Source organism: Protomyctophum parallelum (assembly GCF_964188405.1).
Source record: "Protomyctophum parallelum genome assembly, chromosome: 20".
In the NCBI taxonomy this organism is placed as follows: domain Eukaryota; kingdom Metazoa; phylum Chordata; class Actinopteri; order Myctophiformes; family Myctophidae; genus Protomyctophum; species Protomyctophum parallelum.
The window spans coordinates 30,906,664-30,923,939 of NC_139718.1; the positions used below are offsets into that span (position 1 = coordinate 30,906,664).

At 43.1% G+C, this 17,276-nt stretch overlaps 1 protein-coding gene across 4 annotated transcripts in view; it reads right to left on the reverse strand.

Annotated features, from left to right (window-relative positions):
• Nucleotides 1-17,276, reverse strand: part of slc4a11 (solute carrier family 4 member 11) — a 148,966-nt gene that overhangs the window by 68,331 nt on the left and 63,359 nt on the right. For 2 of the 4 annotated variants that reach the window (XM_083792571.1, XM_083792570.1), the window contains exons 3-5: nt 10,850-10,961; nt 2,039-2,082; nt 1,723-1,951 (exon numbers count right to left, since the gene is read on the reverse strand). In XM_083792571.1, coding sequence (XP_083648697.1) covers nt 1,723-1,951; nt 2,039-2,082; nt 10,850-10,961 — 385 coding nt within the window. Of the gene's footprint in view, nt 1-1,722; nt 1,952-2,038; nt 2,083-10,849; nt 10,967-17,276 lie in introns of all 4 variants that reach the window. The other 2 variants (XM_083792568.1, XM_083792569.1) reach the window with 1 other exon arrangement.

Sequence of the window (17,276 nt, forward strand, 5' to 3'; positions counted from 1 at the left end):
ACGATTATCATTTCAAACAGTGTATGCAAAAGAGGGATTCAGTTCCTGTCCCATATCTGTACTTAAGTTCATTATGCGCTATATTATAGAATGTATGCTACACACATACAGGTATATACTATAGAAAGAGTTATACTGGGATAATACTGCATACTGCATATCCATAGCACTCTATTGAGTATTAATAATATTATGTACCCTTTTGAGCTTTTTACTATAATAATCTGTTTCTTAAATATAAAGCAATGAACAACAACTGTCTGCAAATCTTAAAAAATACTAGATACATTATTGGACTCGACTTTAGTTCATTTACCATTTGCTGTAAATGAAACGAGGCCAGGGTATGAAGAGAGGATGACCTCGTCAAAAAGGTGCACGGTGTCAGACGAAGTAATGCCCTTTTTAGTGGCCCCAATCTATGTGGGCACATCCCAGCTGTCATACCTAAACCATGGCCGCAGGGAATGAAGGAGGCATCACTTGCAATGATTTTCAATTGAGTTACTACTAGCATGATTAGATACGCGGAACACATCTCTGTATTTAAATGATGTATGCAACACATTTCTGCTTTCAACATCCTACCTTCATCCTGTGACAGCAAATGTGAGCTGCTCTACATAAATCTGACCAATATCACAGAAGCTCACACAGATTGTCTGAACCAAAAATGATATTCACATGGTCGGAAAGCTAAGTGTTTTTTTTACTGTGAGTTCACATAACGTGTCTGAAAACATGTCTCCAACGTGTCTGAAAACATGTCTCCATCAATATGTGGCTTGCAGTACTTCAGGAGAGCCTGCCATGTGACCACTACAATGACACATGTATGTAAATGACATGCAATAAATCGTAACGTTACATCATATCCGTGTCAGTCAAAGTGATGTTTACCTTTAGAAAGTATTGGGTTATACAGCTTACTTACAAATATTGGTTATCAAGATGTTTTTTCTCTCTCTCAATTCACTCACAACTCATCTCACAAACACATCTCACTGCAATAGGATCACACCAACTGGCCAGGCACTCGGGGAAGGCAATGAGTAATGGTAGCTGCCTACAAATACAGTGCTGGAGTGTGTTGACACACATTCTTAAGTTATAAGTTATATTAATCGTCTATCTTTTGTTAATGTGTCCTGGTACTTACTTTTAACTGTCTCAAAACATTTGCTTCTGTGTGTTTGTTCTTTATGTGTGTATGTATCTGTGCATATACTCAATGCACATAATGGGTTTGTATGCATTATATCATTAATTCGTGTATATAATATATATGCATCTATGTTCTCTTGTTCTGTGCATTTCTGTGTGCCTTTTTCTGTAAAGTAACCAACAAACACATACAGAAGAATCCTAGTTTGATTCACCTATGTCTTTGTCTATTTGAGAGGTCATGTCCATATGAAAAATAAACATTAGGCAGTTCGTCTTCACCATTTACCACCTGCGCAAAATAAAATGAGTGTTTGCGTTTGTACTATTAATGTACATTTGAAGACCAGCGTATTTCTGTATCCGTGTGTATACCAGCATGTGTTTGGTTAGTACAGTATTCTTCCCACGGCAGCATATTCACACTTGTACTGTCACAAAGTGCCCATCGTCTGTGAGTTGTCTACACAGAATGGATGCACACATAACTTCTTCGCATTGTGCAAAATACACCTTTGTACAGCATGAACACATGTTAACAACTGAATGCGTCCTCACCGTTGACCTCCTGCGCCCCGGCGTCAGTGAACAGCAGGCTCATCACCTCCTCGAAGTTGCAGGCGGGCTCGGACAGGTGGCTGTCCTGGCCCACATGGTGGAGCATCCGTTTCAGCACGTCGTCCAAGGAGGCCGCCGTCTCGTCCAGCAGGATGCTGGCCCTCGCTAGGAAGCCGTCGAGGTCGCGATGGGCACGTACCTCCTCCTCGAAGTTCATCAACTTCACATACTGTGGAAATGACGCGTTCACAATGTTCTTATTTTTCGTCTTTTTTGAATGAATTGAATTGGAAAGAAATCAGATACATTTACATACCCTTCTTGACGTGTTCAACAGCACGCATCCAGAATCGTCTGTGTCTGAGGGGAAATAAAAGCAAGGGACAGGGATGTCTCAATTAGACACAAAGTGTTGGTAATCAAATACCCCACAATTAATACTGTAATTTACATAAAATCCAGGTAATTTGACGCAACTGTAGCATTCATCGGACCTAAATGAGAAAATGCAGCGATCACAAGTAACCACAACAAAAAAAAGGAAATGACAGAAATACGGAGAGACCGAGGCCCACTTTTCTAATAGTGATGGAAATGTTGTTACTTCAGTGGAAACTAAATGGAGATATAGTTCAGACTCCTGAATTGGAAATGGAGCCGTGAGAAGTTTGGAACTTTAACAAGCCAACGTGAGTAGTACATTGTGCCTTTCCTCCTGAAACTTGCTGTGGTGACTGACAGTGGGGAATGTCGGTGCAGTGCGCAATTGTCATTGATTTGATTGATACTTAATATAGACGCAAAGAGCAGCGGAACTAATTAAAACCGGAGGATTTCTTTTTTTTTTACTGAGACTCGAGTCGCCACAAATGGGACTCTAGACTCGACTCGTACTCGACTCCAGACTCGACTCGAACTCTCTCACACACACACACACACACACACACACACACACACACACACACACACACACACACACACACACACACACACACACACACACACACACACACACACACAGTGAGGTACCATGCTGCCTTGTTATAAAGCAAAGCATTACATAAGAGTTATCAGTGTCTCCAGTGGTGGGGGAGGGGGCTTCATTGGGTTATGACGGGCTTTCCTCCATGATACATGCTGCCGGCTCCATCTGGAAATCAATCAATTCTCCCCCCGCCTCCCAGTGACAGACAGCCGAGAAACCCCATATCCCGTTTTAACAAGCCAGAGTAAGCCATGGTAAAGCCACGCTAATGTCAGAACATCAATGATCCAGCCATGTGTGTGTGTGCGTGCATGCGTGTATGTGTGTGTGTGTGTGTGTGTGTGTGTGTGTGTGTGTGTGTGTGTGTGCGCGTGCGTGCGTGCGTGCGTGCGAGCGTGTGTCAGTGTCGGTGTGTGTGTGTCGGTGTGTCTTTATGCATGGGAATGTCTGCGCCGTGTGTACCTGGCATGTGTGTGTGGCTGTGTTAATGCACAATGCACATGTGTGTGTGTTTGCGCAGTCTGCGCACGTGTGTGTTAGATTGTTAGAACATGCACAAAAGACAAGGTGAGGGTAAAGTGGGAAGATGGAATCGAAGAAGTCCTTCTCATCATCCCGCAGGGCGATAGTGTCAGAGAGAGAGAGAGAGAGAGAGAGAGAGAGAGAGAGAGAGGGAGAGAGAGAGAGATAGAGAGGGGGGGTGGGGGGGTGGGGGGGGGGTCGGGGGAGACACCTTAACACTATCCTTGTAATGAGGACTATGACAGGTGTAGAGGAACCACAGAAGCAAGACTAGTGTGCTGGATTTTGGGGTTATCAAAGTTGTCTTCTATCAAAAGCATGGCTTGGGCTTAATCCGCACCCCAGCTGGGTGGGCGGTGTACAGATTAAGAGACCAACACCAAAACTCAGCTATAATTGCCGTCAGGAGATCTTCATACATTTATATAGGATTACCCCCTCCCCAGCCAGCCCGCCGCGGCTCACCTCCCCACTAATGTCTTCGGAATTACTCAATATACGCGTTAAATTTAATCTGGGCTTGTTGGTGGGGAGGATTAAAGAGCAGAAAGTGTTGAAAAGTGTTGAAAATGTGACATCGGCTGGTTTCCCCTCCGCTGGATCCCTCTTAAAAGTCAATCAGCGTGGGCATTAATAGTCGCTGGATGGCAGTGAAAATGACCTAATGGGTCTTATGTAATCCTACAGTGTACCATGGGGGATATCAAGGTGGGAAATGATGACAAACAGGATGTAGGGGTGCTCCGGGAAGCGCTTGCCTACTGGAGACTGTTTTCCTGCAGTAATTACAGAGACCAGATCTTGTTACTAAATCATCAAAGGTTCATTTAACCCAAACAGAAAACATGTCAATCAACAGCCTTGTGCCTCCAAGGGCAGCAAACAGCTACAGCACCTGCTTACTCAATGCAAGTCACTCTGGATGAAAGTGAAGGCTAAACACTTCACATAACAAATGCCAGCCTAAAATATTAAATGTCACTTATGATAACTGCTCATGACAGATTTATGAAAAAGAATACATGGATTAATTGTACCACACTATCATTAGCATAATAGTCTTTTACTTGCCATCCAGTTTGCAAAATCAAGCGTCTCAGTTGCTACTTTAACCCCCCAAACCCCTACAAGTCTCATGGTTGTCAAGTACGGCTACAATTATCAATTATCTTCTTAGTGATTATTACTTTTTTGATTGATTAATTGAATAATCAAGAAGCAATGCATTATTCATTTTACACATTTTATTTATTTTATTTACACAAACAAAAGTTTGGTTTCTAATCCCAAATCTCCCGGTGTATTCCTTGGGTCCCGATGGCATCGGTGTGATCAAGGCAACCACACTTTCTAGTTGTATTTGTCTTTCTGTGTGGTGGTGAAAATAATTTCTCTTCCGATCCAAATAATAAAATCAATTAATCAAATACTAGATGAAAATCAATAAAGGTTTATATCTTTCACCTGGATAATGTCTATTTCATGGACGGAGCTACAGTAGATTTTTGTCACCTCGAAGTGCACTGGTTATATTATGGTGATGAGTCTGACTGCCTGGTACTATTCCCTTTATTCATTTATATTATCATAATGACTGTAGTGACTCCTGAAATACTGTGTCATTACCCCTTTTTATGTTGAGGTCACATTCATCTGCACTCATTTTCAAAGCAGTCTGAGTCCACTTTGGAGTTCATCCAAGTGTCTGAGACATTAAATCAAGCACAACAAAATACATTGCTTTGCATTGGAAACCACCATTCAAAACTTCATCTGAAGCTATGCTGGAACAATATCAGAAGGTTCAACGTGCACTTGAGCACTGTCCTCGAGATCCCTGGAGGAATGCCAGGAATGTCAAAGAATTTTGGGTTTAGGAATCTTGATAGAATTTCGCATGAAATCACCGACAAATAAACATAGCCAGGGGGTGGGATGAGGTGACTAAATACACCAGACAGATGTTTCTTTTTAATTAATTTTTATTAGATTTAGCTGCAGGCTGCTGTCTAGGGATTCTGGTGGATCCTAATTTTCTCCCAAACCAGTTCCTGTTTAGCCAGACAGGATGTGATTAGAAGTCTCCGCTCAGAATTTCACATTGATTTGATATGGTGGATGCAAATGGCCCCAGCGATGTGGAATAATGAAATAACATAATGATTTGCGACATAAATTAAAAGCAGAAATGGGCATGCACGTCAACTAATTACATTAGGGTCGACTATGTGCAACAACTTGACTTAGGAGGGAAGGAGAAGACAGGGAGCAGGACGGGGGATTGGCAAGAAAACATGGGGGAGTGTGTGTGTGTGTGTGTGTGTGTGTGTGTGTTAGACGAGTCAGGGGATGACACTGGGAGTATCAAAGCTGTGTGAGGTTCCCTGAGGAGCTGAAGAGAGCGAGGAAAGGAGATGATAGGGAGTAAGAGGAGTAGCACAGAGAGCGAGGACAACATGGGTACTTTACTTACACCTGAACGTTGATCGACGCGACAAACGGACCAGCAAAACACGCTAAAATCTTTCCCCACAGGACGTAGGCAGCCATTGTCACCCGGGCAAACCACTGCTCTAACTGTCCAACATCTCACACCTCTCCTCACACACACACCTCTCGTCCCATTCCTTAAGTGTTGTACTATGAAGATGTTCTGCAGCTCACATAATGGGCGCGTTCGGAAATGCGCACCGGGAATGTGATTTGTTGAGTGTGGTGGGCGGTGACGTCACAGAGTGCATTCAGTGTGCCTTATTTACGAACGACCACAGCTGTGACGCATTCACACGAATCACACCGGACAACCCCAGCTTCAGGGTAGGGCACTCGGCACACCCGGTGCACAGCGCACTGAATAAACGAAAGACAAGAGAGCACACCAGTGCGTTCAGGGCGCATTTCCGAACGCACCCAATGTGTGACACCATCACATGTCACATTCCAGAGGGAATGGGCCAGGCACCCCCAATCTCCATCTCTCTTGCCTTTTTCTCACTCATTTTCTCCCCTTTCTCTCTCCCATGTAGGCACAGTGCAGTTGCACACCTGTCACCGTTACCGTGGCAGCGGCAACCTGCTGACCCGTGGGGTGGCAGTGATGAGGGCAGAGGCATCAACCTGCTGACCCGTGGGGTGGCAGTGATGAGGGCAGAGGCATCAACAGCACCCGCAGTTGAGTAGCTGTCTGTCACGTCAACACCTGCCATCCAGCAGTCTGGATGGAAGCCTTCAGTTTCAGCCAGGGGGCAAAGCAGGATGAATGAATTCACAGTTATGTGCAATTCCAACAGGGAGACGAGTCCTGGTCACCTCTTTTTATACTTGCAGGGGGAAAAGACAGGCCGTGCCAAAGAACTTGAAAGCATCTAAAAGTCAGGCTGTGCTGCTTTTTACACCCAAACAGACCAAAGTACATGGTTTGGACAAACCGACAATGGTATCCTTCAGAGCCCTAAATGCTTTAAGTGAAAAGAATAAATTAAATAAATACAAAAATAAATTCAACTAGATAAAGTGCCAATCGGCACAGGTCTCCACCAGGGCAGGTCAGGTTGTGGCCTCTTGGTGGCGCTATATGCATTGATTGGGCCAACGGTGCCGGAGATTAGCTGATAACGGACGTGTGTTTTGCCTAAATCGGCCTCATGATGGCGCTATAACAGGCCGTTGAGGAATATTTGGGGCAGAGGTTCGTCGTTGGCATCCAGGGAGTGTGTGTGCAAAGTTTGGCATGGATCGGGCCAACGGTGCCGGAGATTAGCTGATAACGGACGGACGGAAGGACGGACGGACACACGGACGGATGGAAAGACACACGGACGGACGGAAGGTCAGACGGAGTGCAAAACAAACAGTGCTTTCATACCTAAAGCGCTAAAGGAATGGGGTCACCTAAATTAGTAACATTTGGCCTGCAATCTGTGCTTAGATTATGACATTTCTTGTGTGCAAAGTTGACATTTGGCCTGAGGCTTACACTACAGGAATTGAAGAAAGGTCATGGGTTCATGAAATAGGTTCCCGTTTCCAGTGAACATGAATGCACTGAGCAACTTTCATGGCAATTTGCCCATTAGATTTTGAGATTGTAGCAAATTTGGTCCATAAAATATAGTTTTCATCCTCTGGGAAATCATGCAGGTGCACAAGCTGGGCCAAAAAACTACCAAAAACTACTACTACTACTACTAGCAGATCTACAAAGTCACGCCCAGATATACGCAGATCTACAAGTTAGCCCAGAATTAGGGACGCTGGGGTTCAAGTGAACTAAATCTTATTTCTTATTTCTACTATAGACTGATATAAGACTACACTGAGGTCTGGAAACGTAGACCACCATTTGTTTCAGTGTCCCTAGAAGCCTCTATTATACATGAACATCTCAGAGACATAGACAAGAAGATTTGTTCCAGATCCCAACAGACCTCAGAATAATTTCATTTATGGCGGTATGTCTGTCTCTGTCTCTGTGTGTGTGTGTGTGTGTGTGTGTGTGTGTGTGTGTGTGTGTGTGTGTGTGTGTGTGTGTGTGTGTGTGTGTGTGTGTGTGTGTGTGTGTGTGTGCGTGAGTGTGTGCGTGTGTGTGTGTGTGTGTGCAAGACAGAGAGACTGTGCAATGCTTGGAGGGATGTGTATGCATGAGTGTGTACGTGTGGATGTGTGTGTACATGTGGATGTTGCGGTGATCATTTGCTGATGTCGTCTTTTTGAAACAGCCATCAGATGGTCTGATACTGCTGTAGACACACTACGGAGAAGTTTCCAGTTAAATGTTCAGACAAGAATCTCTTTTAAAAGACTGAGGCCTGATTGATACGTAGTCGCTCATGGGTTCTGTGCTCTGCACTATGATGTTGTGAGCTTGTATATCAGCTGTATGTCTGTGTGGGACACCAACGCCTATAACTCGGGTTCAGAGTTGCCTGGTGAGAGAAAAGAAAAAACCCTGTCTATTGATCACATCTCCCAACAGCAGGAGAGATCATTGACTGGTACAGGGGGGTTTAGGCTTTAGTTTAGACATACTTCTGGTCCGACTGCAATACCGCTGGGTGACCTAAAGTGGCACTGTTGAGCAGCCTACAGGTCCTTTCACACTGACGACTATAACTATAACAATAACAATAAAAGTATAACTAACAATAAAACTGTACAGTACAGTAGGCTACAGAATACAGAGTACAGTATACAGTAACTATCACAATAAAAGTATAGTTGCACCGCTCAGTTCGCACCATTTCTTTCTGTTAGCACTTGGTCAGGCAAACCGGCAAGTTTTTCTAAGTATGCGAATCCTTGTTGACCATATTCACGACAGCCGTTTTGCTGTTATGTCATACTCTTGGGTAGGACTGTGGCTAACATTTATGTAAACAAAACCGCTGTGCTTACAGTATGTGTGAGCTGCAGAAAAAAAACAAGTTCAAGATGAGCGTCCTGCATTGGAAGTCTGTCTCAATCACATTCATATCCAGATATCGCCAAACAAAAACAAAGGACAGTGGCTAATCACGCTCTAAGGCAGCAGGCAGTTCTGTTTGAGACACAGCCAGGGTCAATTCAAAGCCAAGACAGCAGTGTAATATCAGAGGCTTTGGTTAAGTATGTAGTATGTACCAATATCCTTACAACCTAACAGAGAATTATTCAGCTAGGCTGGATTTATTTATTTATTTACAAACAAGAAAACCAAACCAAATCAACCCAGTAGCAAAAGTATCTGTTAAACAGAAAATGTATTTATAATGGCTCCGACAAACTTTCACACTGTGACTTTTTCAATTTCAAAAGTTTTTTCATTACAATCCGCTCCCAACTCCCTCTTTCCCTATCTCCACGCATACGCCTCTCCCTCCCCAAGTCTCTACCGCCCTCCCTCCAGCCCTCCTTCCATCATCCCCTCCTTTGTCACTCTATTCCTCTCTTCCACCAAACTGTCTCTCTGTGTCTCTCCATCCTCGTCTCTCGTGCACCACATATGGTATATCTCCTCTCTCACCTTCTTTGTCTCCACTTCCTCTTCCTTATCTTTTCTGTACCATTGGTCTCACCTATGCACACCTTTCTCCACACTTTCAATTAAGCGCTGTTCCAGCACAGGAACAAACGTCTGGCTGAAACCATTATCCAGGTGGGATAGAGGGCAGGGAAGAAATTCTGCATTTCTAGACTGAGCTGATGGGTTCCCTTCAGACGGAAGGCACATGGCCACACTGTGACTGGCTGGTTGGTTACTATTGAATTTGATTTGATTGTCTAGTTCAGTGGTCTTCAAGCCTTTTCATATCAAGGTCCATTGTTTATTAATGGACCTGGTCCAGGGGTCTATTGCAGAAAGCTGGATGTTAACCCTGACATGAAGGAGACTCTGGTCCATTCCAGAAAGAGAGGTATAACTTAAACTCTGGGTCAGTTACCATGGTAACTCCCTATCTCGTCCCTCCTGTTGAGCCTGAAGCAGCTGTCGGACATGGGGTGTCCTTTCTTCGCTTACCCGATCGATGTTGAAGCTGAATTAATTTGCATAGCCTTATGTCGGAAGAGGATTTTGAGACCTTGATTAGATGTGCCTTCATTCCCTGATGACTACCTAATTGCACGTTACCGTTTTTCATCAGACTATCATTTATCTGAACAACATTCTCTGGCCTTACATCTCTAATATTACACACTGTGGATGTGATGAGTAATTATTTGCGCTGCTGCTCCTCCACAATGACCTGGGGGCTTTACCGGTGTGACACACTGACTGGAAATGCAAGATTCCCTAGTAAATGCGACCTGCGGCCACAAAAATCATTATGATTATGATTATTTTATACATCCGCTTTGTTTAGTGTGTGTGCTAAAAGTCTGACTCTGAGACCTGTTTCACCGTGCAATGGGTAGACTATATTGGATTATCAATTTATAATCAACGGAGCAACAAGATATCTTGCCAATATTTGGAGTTACATCATGGCAAAGTAACTACACAACCCAGACCTCCACCAAAGGGGCATTTTGCTTGCCTTCATCGCCTACTGCAGATTTTAGCAGTGTTCCCTGGGCATTAACATCGTAGTTTTAGAGCTCCATTGATGTAATCACACCTGGTCCAGGTCTCCTCTGATTGTTATGGGGTGGCAATGGCTCAGGAATTAGAGCGCCCACTTTGGAATAGGCTCCTCCTTGGTTAGTGTTCCCTTGAGCAAGACAATAGGGACTTTAAGCAACGACGGTTTTCAGGACGGCTCCGCTAGGCGGAAGTACGGCCGACTGCCGTTGCTTAAAGTCGCTAGTGAGCTCTGATTCCTAACTGCTTCCAGTGAGCAGGTTGGTGCCTTGCCTCTTCCATCGGTATGTGAACCAACGTGTATGAATGGGTGAAAGTTATAAAAATTGTAAAGCACTTTGGAGAAAGTGCACCAATTACCATTGTATTTGTAATCAGACCAGGTCTACTCTGGTTATATGTGTATACAAACATGGTCCAGGTGTTTATTTTTTTTATATGAACACACACCTGTTCCAGATCTACTCTGGAAGTTATGCTGTATGTAATCAGACCTGGTACAGGCCTACTCTGGTTATGTGTGTACAAGACTGGTCACGGTGGTTTTCAATGTGAATACAGACCTGGTCCAGGGCTGATCTGGTTGTCATAGAGATGGATGTCATCGCCACAGGCGATGGGCGAGTCCTGGCCCTCCTCGCGGTCCTCGCTGCCATCCTCTTGCTCAGCCTCCCGCTGCTCTGGGGACACAACAGAGACAGGGTTCACCTCCTAGACCACACACAGCACACGCCCAGCACATGGCCACTCCAACCGTGGGATCTAAACCAGTAAGGCTAGCAGGTCTTTGTTACAGCAGATAAACAGCATCCATATTCATCACTAAGGTGCCTACAAGCGTACGTGGGTAAAAATGATTTACTTTTGTTCTACTCACTCTCATCTTTATGGAAACATATTTTGTTTTTAGATATTTTATTGGAATCAGAATTTATTCAGCATTTTGTTGTACTTGTGCCTAAAATCGTCATATGGTGTGACATGACAATAATGGTTTATAAAATGAAAATGGAGTACACCTTTCTTAAGTTGCTCACTTTATCAAAGTCCTTTATCATAACTAACCTGTGATCCACTATAGTTTTGTGAAAATGTATTAAATCTGTATATTATTTCCGTAATCAACACTCAATGTGAGGCCCATGTTATCGGTCTTTCAATATATTTTGTATTTATTGTGACAAAACTTTCTCTAAAATTACACAAATATTTGTGACTCTTCCTTAGACTATTTGCTATGTAATCCATGAACATTAATGGTTTAATCATTAATAAAGGTATGATTTTTTTCACTATTTGGAACGTCACACCAAATGATTTAGTGTCACACCGTATGATCATATCTTCATTTTTCAAAGCAAACTGTGTTTTAACCTACTTATTAGTGAGTACTGAACTTTACAGATTGATTTAACAATTACTCAGGAAAAACAGAAACAGGAAAATTGCTTTAACATTGAATAACATGGCAATGACTGAATAAAACGAAATTAAACACAATTTATTGTGGATAGTTGCAGATTTTAGGTGAAAATGTTTAAAACAAATTGTTGTTATATCTGTAGGAAAATACAGTTTGTATCATATGGTGTGACTAAAAAGTCATATGGCGTGACAGGAAAACAGTCACACCATTATGATACAGTGTCACACCATATTACGTTTTCTGCACTTAACATAACATTGAGGCTACTAGCTACACAATAGCATGCTAACAACATGCTAGCTATAACAAAGCAACATAGATTTACATGTAATTATGACCAAAAAATCTATGAAAATCTATGAAAAAAAAGGTGTCACACGTTCCAACAAGATCGTATTTCATGAAAATGTTAAAATGACAATTCACCACAGACACCTGTCATGCTATTGTAATGCAAGTGCTGAACAGCCTTACTGAAGAAGTACCTCTCTATCCCAATGGGTGTCCAAACAATTGCCTGTTGAAATGTCCCAAAATGGTGTCACACAATATGATTTTGGTTTGGGGGACAAAATCTTTTTGATCAGAAATGACTGAAAACATTATGCTTGGACTTTGAAAAGATTAGGCTCACAAATAGACATCTATATTATATTTATGGAATTTTTAAAAGAATTTTAGCATTTTTTTCCTTAGTTTTATTTAAGTTCCTACTTTGAGAAACAAGGCCGGGACAGTCGCACCATATGATTTTTGCTGTGTTTGGTTGAAAATTCTGAAGAAATGAGGAATATTTTTTTTTAATCTTGAGTATGTTCACATGAAGCATAATGTCCTGCACAATATTCAGAAGGTTTTTGACAAATATATTTTTTATTTATACATGAGTGACACTGAGGACAGCCAGGGACACCATGTCACGTATACTGCAGATAAGCACCTAAGACCCTAAAAAAAACTAAGACAAGCAACAAGCAATAAGCAACAGGAAAAAAGTTGTATTTTTGAGCCGCTTCAAGGAACAGCTTTGTTCGTAGGTTCGTCGATACAATATTAACAGTAAATCATTTTCTGAAAAACGTATGTTGCTACATCTACAGTACATAACAGATATTGAGTACGGAATGTCTGTTTGTACCACGACCTATTGACCCCTGCAGCTGCTGAATGACTCCTGTGTGTGTACACACACACACACACACACACACACACACACACACACACACACACACTGGTGCGATCCTTTGTACTTATTTGTGCACATACAAACGTCACAGTATTGTGATATATTATTTCAAAAGCCTATTTCTGTCTACAGTATAAATCTGTATAATGTTGTGTAATATACTGTATATTAGATGACATCACCCATGATGAATGGTCCCACCATGAACAGTTTCCCCATAAATGACGGTCCATTATGCACTGATACAGGGTTCAGCAGAGCTCCTACAGACCGACGTCCTGTCCTCTCCTGGACCTCGCCCTCAGACACAGGAACTCATTTATTTTGTCTACACTGGGTCAAAGCCGCTGACCCTAAGTCCCCCAAAAACTCACTGGCCATATCCAGCTCAGCTGGGGATGCAACAGAGAGGAGGACAATTTATTTTACTGGATTTAACCATTATGCCAGCTCAGGGATAACCTCCTCAACCTAACTATAAAACTGGCACATAACTGGCATAATTGGGCACAAGGGGTTCCCAATTATGCTCCTAGTGAGCACGAGACAAAAACTACAACAAAAAGACTATTATATCTGTAAGCAGCGATAACAGGGTCCAAGGAATATTGGGAAAAACGATGCCATATGCACAATAAGCCAGAGAAACAGTGAATACTGGGTATATATATATATATATATATACACACACAATGCAATTCTTTTAAGGTGGCAAATGTGCTTCATTCCCTTCAAAGCGACTTTGTCCAAACCAAGAGTTTGAGCAAGCCCCCACCCACCACCTTCCACCCATCTCCCCTTGAAAAAATACTGCCACCTCTGACAGGCCGGCCGACCGATATATGGATGCAGTTGGTACTTACCCTTCTACCACTTTCCTCCAGCTTAAATCCAATCCACATGAAAACTAGTAGGCTTGCAAATATCCGACAGCTTATTGCCGGTATGCTGAGAGAGCAATATCTGATCTGCATATCTTTATCTGATGACCGTATCTGTGAGAAGCACACACTCCCAAAAGCCTTGTCCAAATCCTAGTTCATTCCATTTGTCTTAAATCAGGATCATCACTCTCTCTCACTCACACACACACACACACACACACACACACACACACACACACACACACACACACACACACACACACACACACACACACACACACACACACACACACACACACACACACACACACACACACACACACACACACACATACCGCCATAAATGAAATTATTCTGAGGTCTGTTGGGATCTGGAACAAATCTTCTTGTCTATGTCTCTGAGATGTTCATGTATAATAGAGGCTTCTAGGGACACTGAAACAAATGGTGGTCTACGTTTCCAGACCTCAGTGTAGTCTTATATCAGTCTATAGTAGAAATAAGAAATAAGATTTAGTTCACTTGAACCCCAGCGTCCCTAATTCTGGGCTAACTTGTAGATCTGCGTATATCTGGGCGTGACTTTGTAGATCTGCTAGTAGTAGTAGTAGTAGTTTTTGGTAGTTTTTTGGCCCAGCTTGTGCACCTGCATGATTTCCCAGAGGATGAAAACTATATTTTATGGACCAAATTTGCTACTTGTACACACAATCTCAAAATCTAATGGGCAAATTGCCATGAAATTTGCTCAGTGCATTCATGTTCACTGGAAACGGGAACCTATTTCATGAACCCATGACCTTTCTTCAATTCCTGTAGTGTAAGCCTCAGGCCAAATGTCAACTTTGCACATAATCATAATCATAATCTAAGCACAGAGTGCAGGCCAAATGTTACTAATGTAGGTGACCCCATTCCTTTAGCGCTTTAGGTATGAAAGCACTTTTTGAATTTATTTTGTATTTATTTTTCATTTATTTAAGGATACCATTGTCGGTTGGTCCAAACCATGTACTTTGGTCACACACACACACACACACACACACACACACACACACACACACACACACACACACACACACACACACACACACACACACACACACACACACACACACACACACACACACACACACACACACACACACACACACACACACACACACACACCAAGGTGGGGTGGGGTGGGGTGAAAAAGATGACAATATTTAGGTGCCCACAATGTTGGTGTAAATGTGTTTTTTTAGGGTGGAGCAAAACAACATTTGGGGAAGGGGGCACTACGGTGTTAGTTATACAATTGAATATGAACATTTTCCCTAAATGGCTGAATCGTTTTAACTGTTAACCATATACATTTAGCGTTACACCTTCTGTTGTTCAGTGAGTTCAGCAGTTACAGTATCTGACTGGATTGAACACAAGTGTTTAATTCTGGGACGCACAGCGTGTCCACACTCTGACTTGCCATGGGGTGCCAGGGTCTGACTTGCCATGGGGTGCCAGGGTCTGACTTGCCATGGGGTGCCAGGGTTTGACTTGCCATGGGGTGCCAGTCTGACTTGACATGGGGTGCCAGAGTCTGACTTGCCAGGGTCTGACTTGACATGGGGTGCCAGAGTCTGACTTGCCAGGGTCTGACTTGCCATGGGGTGCCAGGGTCTGACTTGCACCCACAGTGACAGCTCAACCAACCTGCCAGAGCACCGTACTGTATAACTTCATCCTGTGGGATTTCCAGCTCTTTCAGTCACAGATTGTTGATCGGGGCTCACCTTAGTTGGCACAGATGCGTGTGCTCGACCCACACAGGTCTAGTCTCGATAATTATGTGCTGCCGTTTGTTGACAACCAATCGATTTGTGCACATGTAAAGCATCAGATTTTCACTCTGGAAATGGCTTTGAGTATTGGCAGTCTACCCGTCAGACAGACACCACTGCCCCCCAACCCAAAAACTATGGTCCAAAGGCCAGAGGTCTACTGACTGAGCTAACCAGACTGTAGATTGCTAGCCGATGCTAGCCGATTTTCATTGCTCAATGTTTAATAAAACACAGTCCAGAGACAGCAACAGGGTCCAGATAGATAGCTGGTAAGTGAGTCACTAAAGGTCAATTCATACTCCAGTTTTAGGTGAAATGGTCGTTAGTAAAAAACAGAGAGATGTGTTCAGGTGATCGTCACCTAATGTATCACCTAAAGTATGAATAGGCCTTAAGCATTTTGCCTGAGACAAAATGTCAACATTTTCGGACAGAGATTTGATACTGACGAAATTGCTGAAATTTTTAAATGAGACAGACATTAGGTACACGCATTGTAAGCATCAGTTCATTCAGTCCATCATATTTCCATCACCATGTGCATTAAGGCAGCATGACATACATTACAACAAGGCTGCCGCCTCACACAGGAAACAATCGGTGAGCCGGCAGACATGCCTGCAACGTGGCCGAGGCGGCGACCAATCTCCCGTTAATGAACCTTTGAGATGACAATTGTGGTTAAGGCTCGCCCCGTCAACGATAATGTAATTGCGTTTATATCTCGATAAAAAGGGCTGTCGAATAAAGACACCGTATGTTCAATACCACCCCCCCCCCCCCCCCCCCCCCCTGTCAGAGAAGGCGTTGCATGAAACGGTGTGATGCGGCAAGGCAGGAATAATTGGCTAGGGGAGGCGGGGAAGGGGACATGAGGGGGGGGGGGGGGGCAAATATATCCAAATGAAGGCACATTCTATCCTCACTGCCTGCACTGCACATACTAATTGGGTACCTCTCCTTGGCTTCAAGGTAATGAAACTTTTGTTATCTTAAGAGCCAGTGACAAAGTTTTGGAGCCTGTGTTTAAGATGCATTTACAACCTACTGTATGTGGAATGTGTGCATTAACACGATCGCAAGCTTGCATAAAAGAAGGCACTGCTCACCGATGGAGTATACCGACGACGACGTGTGTGTGTGTGTGTGTGTGTGTGTGTGTGTGTGTGTTTGTCCTTCACAAATTCCCAATGAATGGAGAATGTACATCATATGTGGACGAGCAAATTGGCATGTTACATCATGATGATCATGATGTAACATGATCACTTACCCTACCTTTAATTTCTATGTCATGTACCTTGCATAACAAAACCTTTATTTTGTATTATTTACATGTGTGCTGCTGTGACTCTGTATCTTTTCATTGTGAATAAGACAAGAGTGCCCCAAGAAATTACGGACCTGTCCTTAAACCGCCCATAGCAGCAACGGACAAAAATCGGTCTGGGAATTAATAGTACAGAGACAACCAAAAAGTAGCAAAAGTGCGTCAACCAGCTGATCAGTCAGTCAAGAAAATACAAACTAAAGGGTACAGGATGATAGTCAATAGAACCAGTCCTACAGTCTGTTTTGCAGTCAATATAGTAGTAGTGTGTACTGCACATGGGTTTAACAACCTCATATTTTGACAGTGCAGTTTTACACACACAAAAAGATAAAAGA